This window comes from Anoplolepis gracilipes, chromosome 4, assembly GCF_047496725.1.
Source record: "Anoplolepis gracilipes chromosome 4, ASM4749672v1, whole genome shotgun sequence".
Lineage (NCBI taxonomy): Eukaryota > Metazoa > Arthropoda > Insecta > Hymenoptera > Formicidae > Anoplolepis > Anoplolepis gracilipes.
In genome coordinates this window covers 11087535-11097416 of record NC_132973.1, presented here as the reverse complement: position 1 = coordinate 11097416, position 9882 = coordinate 11087535, and the positions used below count along the sequence as shown (strand labels likewise).

Below are 9882 nucleotides of genomic sequence, written 5' to 3'. Positions count from 1 at the left end.
CGTGGAACACCGCCCGTTCTCGTCCGGCGCACCTCGTTCGTTTATTGAATCCCGCTGACAGCGCCCCCAAACCGTCTGACTTATCATCTGTCAATCAAACCATCTAACCGATAAAGTGTCTCGCTACCTTTCCCACCGAGTTATCACTATGAATCAATTTATATATATATATATATATATATATGTAATGTTACATGCTACGCATTCACAGTACGAGTATCTGTACACGTTTTAATAAATATTGTAACATCGGATAAACATTATTGATCCAAATTTTTTACAAGCTCGAATTAATGCGTTTGTTTGCAAAATTTTAATTTACGATGAGTGGCATTGCTAACAACTCTAGTCCCAAGAAAAGGAAGAGTTATGCAAAAATGGTAGATTATTATAAAACTCTATTGAAGAACTCTGAGGAAAGGTAATAATTAATGCGATTACATTTCTGTTGAAACGTGTTACTAATAAAATTGCGTTAACTCGAACGAATTTAGGAACATTGATAGTCTTATCAATGAAAAGAGGAGGTTAACTCGTGGAATGCTGCAAAAGTTGAATGAACAAAATGCATTTGTCTCCTTGAGCAAAGAATGTCCTTCACGGAATAGTATAATCATTATAAATGACAGTGACAATGAAGCAAGTGAGAGAGATGCAGAAAATGCTTCATTTAGCATTATCGAATGCAGTCCAACAACATTGCCCTCATCTTCACAGCGAAAATTAGAAATGAAAGAATCACAAAAATCTGCCAAAAAAAGAAAATTATCAAGAACCGTAGTAAATTTATCCAGTATACAATCATCAAATATACAATTACCACGCAATAGTGAAAATATAGGTAAATACTTTTGTTTTATTAGAAAGACTTTAATAGAAGAACTTATTTAACTTGATACTATTTTCAAATATTTGTCATATTTCACCAGCACCGTCACAAACAGAGGACGATGTGATAGAGTTGTGGTCTTCTCTCAAGAGTTCAAGACCAAATAAACGCAAGAGAAGTAGATATTGTTATGATGAGACAAATGAAAGAGACAATTTTGTGATAGATACAAGGCCAAATCTGAAAAATCTAGAATATTTAAAGACAGATACAGAACCTGTACGAAAGAAACCATGTCACATTTTTGATAAATTTACATTATCATCAAACAAAAGTCAAAAGAGGAGACAATACACTAATAATGAAGATTTAAATCTTTTACAATCTAATACACAATCCTGTGAAGAAGAAGCAAAGCCAGTTATATCTGGTGAACAAAACAGTCCAGATTTAAATCATAAATTAAAGAGAAAATATAAATTAAGAGAGATAATTGTCGATGGATGTAATGTGGGGATGGCGTACGATCATTTTTTTTTATCCATTTTAATGACAAATTTCTCTAAGCTAATTTTGTTGAATAATTATATAAAATTATAAAAATTATATATACACTTGCAATATAGTTTACATATTTTATTTTAATTATTATTTTAAGTGAAATACATTTTACATTTTAGCCATACAAATCATCGGACGTTCTCTGCGATAGGCATAAAATTAATAGTAGATTATTTTAAAAAAAGGGGTCATGTTGTGAAAGTTTTTTTACCAAATCATCTTCGCAAATATGCTCTACTTGAAGAATTATATAAAGATGGTGTAGTTGTTTTTACACCCAGTCGCAGGGTCAATGGCAGACAAATCACACCTTATGATGACCGGTAAATTTGCTACATATTTTTGTTATTTAAATAGAAATGTTGAAAAGAAAAAGACAAAAACTCCTTTTTATGATTTATGTATATATAATTTCCAAATAATTTTTCCTGCGCATAATTGGGTATTTTTAATCATTTCTTATTTTTTGTAATTAAGTATGTTGTAATATAATATATACGAAACCTATTAGATAAATACTTATTTTTACAAAAGTGTAAATTATTAATTACAATATTTGCACAAAACTTAATCTTGTCAAAGAAAGATAAAATTTTATGTATAATATTATATTATAGATCTTTTTTTTATTATACATTTATTTTATATAAAAATAATTTATATTTTTGCAAAAGTTTATTCTTATATATTAAAATACTTCAAAGTGCCATAATGAAAAAATTGGATTATAAAGTCTTGTGTCTTTAATTGCAGGTTTATTTTAGAATACGCAACAGCGTGTAGAGGAATAGTGATTTCAGAGGATCAGTATAGAGATCTGTACAAGGAGAAGCCAGAGTGGCGCGATACAATCACGTATCGTTTGTTGACGCCAACTTTCGTCGGGGATTACGTCATGTTCCCAGAAGATCCATTAGGCAAGTCTGGACCCAATCTTGAGACATTTTTGCGACATTGATAATTGACAGTATAATTTTTGTTACAAAATATATTTCGAATAAGGTAAGTTGATGATACTGAACCAATGTCTTGTTTTCAAAGAGAAATTTTTGATATTGTAATTTTATTTCCAATATCTATACTCTATCTGTTTTTCTTTTTGCTTACTCATTATCACATCCTTTATGCTAATATAACAAATTAATAACTATATAATAACAATTGTTTAGTTTTCTATCAATAATAATATTCTTTTTGTAAAATATCCATATATTCCATAGATATCCTTATTATCATATATGTATATAAATTGAAATGCAGGAAGAATTAAGGGTAACAGATAGAGGTAAGACTAAGTTGTTCAGAATATAGAACATGAATGAAATATATTGAGATATACAGCTATACCCAAAAATATTAGACACCCTTAATTTTGCTTATTATGTAAATACTGAAAAAGTACTGGGATTATAAGAAATAAAAAAAAGTTAAGAGCCTAATATATTTGGACATAATTGTATATATGTATTATTTATATTTTTGTAAGTAAATGTTTATATAATAAGCTTGCCATTATAATATAATTTTTCCATTGTATTATAAAAAATAGTTTATTTTCTATCAAAACATCGTTTAATTATTTAATTACTACATATTTTGTAAGCATGTAATTACTATAAACTAAAAAAAACAAGCAAAAAATTTTGAAAAAAAGATAATTATAAATCTTATTACATACATACATACATACACACATACACCTATACAAATCACATATTCACGATTTTTTCACTTTTTTCATAAGAAATGTAAAAATTGCATATATATATATATATATATATAAAATTAAGCTTAATAAAAATGAAGAGGAAAATAAATATATATTCTGTGTTGGGACTGTGGAACTGTATCTATTCTACGCTGGTCTCCAGCAAAATTTCCCTGATTGACGGACGAAATTCATGCTTTCTTGTGCTGAATCACGCGCGAAACGTTGCAACGTATTCTCGCCATCGCCATTATGATACGCATTCGATAATACTGCTTCATGTTGAAAAGCAGAACTGACAGCTAAAACAAACATAAGATTTTCTATCTGTTTCTGTATGTGTAATTTTTTTTTATAACAGTAATGAATAAAAATATATGGCACATATATATACATGAATGCATGTTGAATTATACTTTGACACATTCACTCTAATTAATAGATAAAATTGTAGATTAATTATATGTAAATTGAAAAAAAATTAAATATAAATATTTTTACTTACAAGATTTGGTGAATAATTTTCTCAATACATAATCATCGTCCGTAGTCGAAATTGATTCTTCCTTTTCATTGGAATGACTTAATCGACGACCTATCAGACAAGAAACGCGTTCTCCCTCAAACATTGCAGAAACATTTTTCTTGCCTGAATGTGAATCTCTTCTATGCTTCTTACGTTTACAAACAGATGATATATTATGTGAGGTGATTTTATCGTCATTTAAAACAGATTTATTTTTTTTTTCCATGGAATCATCATTGATAGATTTTATTGCAACTATAGTTTGCTGATTATTCTCGTTAAATTTATTTTTATTTTCTACATTGCTATTCTTTTCGATGTCCGTATTTAAATTCATATTCGAATCTTCATTATATCTAGCTGGAGATTTTAATATGTTAACTGGATCACAAGATGATGTTTGGTCCACAGAAGTATCGTTTTCCGTAACAAGAGCCTCGGCGCTTCTCGAATTATTATTTTGTTCATGTTGTTTTTCCTCGCAAGTATTTTTACTTGCACTCTTATTTTCGTCGCACATTGACTTTACATTCGCACTTATTTTCTTGCTGATAGCCGAAGCTAATTTTTTCATCTCTTCGATCTTACTGAGAGAAAAGCCGCTAGATGCCGGCATTAATTTAGAATCTTTAAATAAATGATCAGATTCAGAAGATTTGCCATCTATCGGTTCGTTTAGATTAAATAACTCTACCAAATCTGTCGTTTTGAACAATCTCCGCTGGCGTGGCTCATCAAGAACTTTGTTTGAAAGTAATAATTTAAAAATCTGTCTATGGTACATCTGAAAAAAAAAAATTAAGAACTTTATTGTATTACAATATATTACATAAAACAATAATACAATATATATATATATATATATATATACACACACATATACATATATATATAATAAAAAAAAATATTTTACATTTTTAAATTTCGTAAAATATGATAATTATATATTATATATATGATAATATTAATAATTTGTAGTTGCCAACCTTTTCCTCAATCGTACCAGCGGTAATTAGCCTATAAACAGTGACTTGTTTATTTTGGCCTATTCTCCATGCGCGTTCCCTCGCTTGAGCGTCTGTAGCTGGATTCCAATCCGGATCGTAAATAATCACTCGGTCCGCACCAGTTAGATTTACTCCTAGCCCTCCTACACGTGTAGTCAACAGGAACACGAAATACGACGTATCCTTTTAAAAAAAAGAAAAACAGTTTGTAATTGAGAGAATTGTTATTTTTCTATTATACTACTAAAAATCAATTTTCCACGAACTTAACACGTACATTATTAAATGTATGAATGGTTTGCTGTCGTTGAGACATTGCTGTTGTCCCATCCATTTTCAAATAGGTATATCCTTCGCGTTGCAATAGACACTCTAAAATGTGCATCATCTATAAAGAAAAAGATACAAGTTGTGATAATTTTATTTTTTATATAACATAATTAATAATATATTTAATGACATTATATTCTTATCTATATTTTTAATTTAAAATTAAAGTTAATCACTTTTATAAAAAAATCATCACTCTAATGATATGATACTCAGTTATCAAGTTATCTTCTTTATATTTGGAATATTTTCCAAATATAAAATTTATTTGTTTGTAATGTTCAGAAAATATCGTTTACCTGCCTTCCTTGAGTGAAAAGCAGCACTCTGTGTTGTTGTTTATGCCAAATTTTCAAAAGAGATCGAACCACATTCATTTTTCCAGCGCGTTTCCAGTAACCAAATTTCTCCAATTGTTCTTCGGACAAAGTGATATCTTCGTCCGAGTCCTTAAATAAAAGCAAGATTTGTAATACTACAAAAAATAAACTAATTATTATCATAACATATTTGGTGGTCTTACGATTTCTCTGGTGTACAGAAACAAGTCTGGGTGATTGCATATCTTTCTCAACACTGACAATGCAATAAGAAATCTTGCTCTGTATCTTCCAGTGTCACGATTATTTTTCTCATGTAAGATAAAGGACACGTCTTCCGAACATAGATATTTTTTATATAGCTTTTTTTGTTCATCTGTTAAGCTACAAAATAACACCTGAGGAAGAGAAAGCAAAAAAAAAAAAAAATTATTATTTCTTTCAATTCAAATACATGTATGTGCGTGCGTACGTGTGTGTGTGTAAGACAAAGTTCACAATGGCTTAATTTACACTGACATACTTTAATAGTGTATTAAAGCACTATGTATTATTAGCCAATCACATTTCATTTTTTAGAGCAATTGGCCAGTATAATATTTAATATGCATATGAAATAATCTGCGTAAACAACGTTTTCTCGAAAAAGAATCTGTAATGATGAAAAAAAAAAGAAAAAATCTAGAAGAAAAGTAAAAAAACGAAAGAATAATATAATGTGTCTATAAAAAGAAATGGACATTAGTTTAAAAGAAAGAAAACAACCTGCTCGTTTTTCTCTGGCAAAGTCAGATGATGCTTCACGTCGTTCTTCGTCCTTCGTAGCATGTATGGCGTGATGGTGTCTTTTAGCATAGTAGCTACCTGGAGAGCCGTGGCTTCCTGTAATGCTGTAGCATTCGCGTAACCGCCACGTGTTATAGGAGCCGCACAATGTTCCAGGAATACAGGTAAAGTGCCCAATTTGCCAGGTAAAATAAAATCGAACAATGACCACAGTTCTTTCAGGGAATTTTGCATCGGGCTACCACTCAACAACAATCGATGCGGTGTTGAGAATTGTTTCACTGCACGACTCACCTATGAATCAATCGCTCGTTCTATTGTTTATTATGAAAAATACAATTTATTCGATACAAGTAATATACTTGTATCTCTCTTACACGTTGATAATTATTTGTTAAATAAACTAATAACAAATAAATAGATAAAATGTAAAAAAATGAATATTGAGCAATTTCTCTCAATCTGAACAATTAAATCACCTTTGCTTGCGGATTACGAATCTTGTGGCCCTCATCAAGAATAACATAATGCCATTGACTAGATACAAGCAAATCTTTATGCTTGAGAACTCCGTTGTAAGAAGTAACGAGTATTCCACCAGTTTGCAAGGATTCTATCAGACTTTCTGGATCACCTATACAAAGAACATGATATACTATTTATAATTAATATACTATTGATATCATTATATATATATATATATATATATATATATATATATATATATATATATATATATCATATACATATATATCATATAACAAGTATAAACACAAATAAATATAATGATATAATTAATATATGTATAAAAAAACTTGTATAAAAATAAAACTAAATAATTTCTCGAAATTCTTTTTTCATGTTATAACAACTTCACTGTTACTTGAATAGTAATATTTTCCATCTGAATTCTTTATTCAAATTCCTTTTAGTAAAATTAATTAAACAAAGTCTCAGATTATTATAAAACTGATCTCTCCTGGTGTATCTATACTTACCATTGTAACCCCCAGAATGATGAAGTACTACGACTCTGAAGAAAGGCCACCAATCATGGAAATGCTTCACCCACTGCTCCATTAAAGTAGCAGGGCATACAACTATAGTTGGTCCTAATCCTCTGTATCTATCAAATGTGCATGCAATATTTATTTTTCATATGTATTAACACATCTTTATATATATAATCTATATTATATATAAATATGGTATTAAAAAGATAAATAACAAAAATAAAATAAAACATATAGACATGTTTTTCTCTTCCTCTTTTTTGAAGAAATAATATTGCCTAGGTCTTGTATGAACTCACATACAATTAAAACACATGTAGGTTAAGATAACTATTTTAATACCTTCCATTGTGAGAGAGCAATTCACTACAGTCCAAACCGGCGAGAAATGCGATAACTTGTACAGTTTTTCCTAATCCCATCTCGTCACCCATTAAGCCGCCTAATTTACGACTGTGTAGTTCCCAGAGCCATTGAACTGCAACTTTTTGATATCTGCACAAATAAAACATTTATAGTTGGAAAAATGCATTATTTAAAAAAAAATCTAATATATAAAAAATTACTCAATGTATATATTGTACCTATACAAGTTTGCCCAAATACATTGCGGCACTTTAAAGAGACCATTAATTTTGTGCATTGCTTCATCTTTGGGATAGCATCTTGTTTCTATCCTCTGCTTGAATATTCTGCTATCTCCGTCGTCTTGAGCTGGACACATTTAAAAAATAATATAATGAAATTAATATATGTAAGAATAATACACACATGAAATGATAAAAATAAGGTACACATAATGAGAAATGAATAACAAGAGTAGAAATATAATATTAAAAAAATACACTAATTTATTGTTGTTGTAGATAACACATACTTTTTTTTGTGCGTACATATCCTGATTTAGTTTTCCTTTTTTTAGATGCCCATGATATCTTATCTTCTGTATCTAAAAAAAATATTTTGTTCTTTTAATAAAAATAAAAATATATATTTTTAAAGTTTTTTTTATATCAAATATTATTATTACCTGACTCATTATCACTAGGAATGTATTCGCTTTCAGAACTATTGCCTTCAGTTTCATTTGTTATGTTTGAACAAGTTGCTTCGTCTATAATTTGTAGAGTGTTATCTTTACTATTCTCATTAGATTTAGATTTTTGATATCTTTTATTTGTCTTGATGTCAGCACTGGATAATTTTGCTTTCTTAGCTGGTACTGAATAATCTTTGTCTTTGTCACAAGGAATCTTAGATACTTTCTTTAATTTTCTTTTTTGCTCCGCAAGTATAGATTGCTGTTTAAAGTATTTTTCAAGATCTAATAATTGAGAGTCTTTATTGGTACTTCTAGAAATATAAAATATGAATAAATTTTTTTTAATCTATATATATATATATATATATATATATATATTCTATTTTATAAATATTCTTTCTTTCTCTATTCTATTTCATAATCAATTTATTTTTCATCTGTTTAATAATAAACTAAATTAAATAAACATTTAAGTTGTTAAAGAAAATTAAATCATTCAATTATTACATTAAATTAATAAAATTAATCCTTAATTTAAAAAAAAAGATATTAAATAATTTGCAATTATTAAGTTAGAAGTTAGAAAATTGAATTGTATCAGAATTAGAAATTCTTTAATTATTAGATATTAAACTAAATACTATAATTATACCACTTTATTTAAAATACTAAAACTAAAATAAATATTACTTGACATTATACCTTTCTTTTTGCTTTAAATTTGATTGCTTAGATACTGCTTCAAATGGAGTAATCTCTCCAGTTTCAACTTGTTTTTGCAGCTTAGCCTTATGATCCTCTTCGTCATCAATTTCTCCATCTTCTTTGGCATTTAGTTCTATATTATTCTCTTGTATTCCATCCACTTGCTGATTATTTAGCCTTGTAGCACGTTTAATATGTTCTGATACCTCTTGGAATATACTGTCTTCCGTTTTAATAGACACTATCTGCAAATTAATATGCAATACTATTTTATAAGAAATAAAAAAAGTTTATAATTTTATTATTTTGCCAGGCTATACATGTGGTGTATCTATACCAAAATAATTAATACCGGCAATATTTTCATGTGTTTTTTCATGTGTCAATTTTATGACATATTATTCAGCTTAGGATAGATTACACAACTTTATAAATAACTTTAATATTATTTAATTACCTCCTGTAAAGAATCAGGAAGCCCATCATCTGGTATATTTTCCATCATGTTATTATCAATGTTTGACATATTGCCGTCATCACAAAGAAGCCTGAGAGAAACCACGGTGCCATTTTTCATACAATTTTTTTCACGTTATATACTAGTGTCGCATACATCTATTTTACGGTCGCTTGAAACTACATAGCTACATCTACGATGATGATAAAACAGTTATATAGATGTAGCATGGACATGAACCAACCGATTTGTAAATAAAATAAATAATTAAATATATGTATATATATATATAAATACGGACGAGATATAGAATCGATGATAAAAATAAAGATGGTAGAGGAGTAGAGGTGATAAGAAGAATAGAGAGAGAAAAAAAAAATAGGAAAGGAGAAGGTTAAACGAAAGTAAAGTGGAAAAGGTTGAATTCAGAAATTCAGTTATAGTTTTGTGCAGTTTTTTATTTTGATTTTGATCTTGATTTTAATTTTAATTTTGATTTTGAATTGAGAATTTTAATTTTAATTTTAATTTTAATTTTAATTTTGATTTTAATTTTAATTTTAAATGTGATATTAATCTATATATACAAACATATATA

The 9882-nt window shown here is 28.2% G+C and overlaps 2 protein-coding genes across 3 annotated transcripts; one reads left to right on the top strand and one right to left on the bottom strand.

Moving 5' to 3' along the window:
- Positions 1-189: 189 nt before the first annotated feature.
- Positions 190-2928, top strand: LOC140664505 (uncharacterized). Of its 2 annotated transcripts, XM_072889656.1 has the most exons (6): positions 190-421; positions 495-841; positions 930-1350; positions 1510-1713; positions 2144-2392; positions 2611-2928. In XM_072889656.1, exons 1-5 carry the CDS (start codon positions 324-326, stop codon positions 2346-2348), a joined length of 1275 nt encoding a protein of 424 aa, XP_072745757.1. In that variant the 5' UTR covers positions 190-323; the 3' UTR covers positions 2349-2392; positions 2611-2928. The 2 variants fall into 2 exon arrangements, with proteins under 2 accessions (XP_072745757.1, XP_072745756.1); XM_072889655.1 differs by having other exon boundaries at positions 2144-2928.
- A 170-nt stretch (positions 2929-3098) lies between these two features.
- Positions 3099-9545, bottom strand: LOC140664503 (DNA excision repair protein ERCC-6). Its single transcript, XM_072889652.1, has 15 exons — positions 9285-9545; positions 8825-9072; positions 8111-8433; positions 7958-8029; positions 7665-7794; positions 7423-7575; positions 7066-7193; positions 6547-6701; positions 6047-6361; positions 5485-5679; positions 5261-5410; positions 4909-5019; positions 4611-4814; positions 3604-4408; positions 3099-3400 (listed from the first exon to the last, which is right to left on the bottom strand). The coding sequence occupies exons 1-15, from the start codon at positions 9402-9404 to the stop codon at positions 3246-3248; spliced, it is 3264 nt and encodes a 1087-aa protein (XP_072745753.1). The 5' UTR covers positions 9405-9545; the 3' UTR covers positions 3099-3245.
- Between the last annotated feature and the right edge of the window lie 337 nt (positions 9546-9882).

What these genes read in the sequence shown, in the direction of transcription:
- LOC140664503 (XM_072889652.1), bottom strand. Translation starts at nt 9,404, where the DNA reads ATGAAAAATGGCACCGTGGTTTCTCTCAGGCTTCTTTGTGATGACGGC. An exon ending in AATTTAAAGCAAAAAGAAAG is followed by an intron (nt 8,434 to 8,824) that starts GTATAATGTCAA and finishes TTATATTTCTAG; the next exon opens with AAGTACCAATAAAGACTCTC. An exon ending in ATATGTACGCACAAAAAAAA is followed by an intron (nt 7,795 to 7,957) that starts GTATGTGTTATC and finishes AAATGTGTCCAG; the next exon opens with CTCAAGACGACGGAGATAGC.
- LOC140664505 (XM_072889656.1), top strand. Translation starts at nt 324, where the DNA reads ATGAGTGGCATTGCTAACAACTCTAGTCCCAAGAAAAGGAAGAGTTAT. An exon ending in TTGAAGAACTCTGAGGAAAG is followed by an intron (nt 422 to 494) that starts GTAATAATTAAT and finishes GAACGAATTTAG; the next exon opens with GAACATTGATAGTCTTATCA. An exon ending in ATCACACCTTATGATGACCG is followed by an intron (nt 1,714 to 2,143) that starts GTAAATTTGCTA and finishes CTTTAATTGCAG; the next exon opens with GTTTATTTTAGAATACGCAA.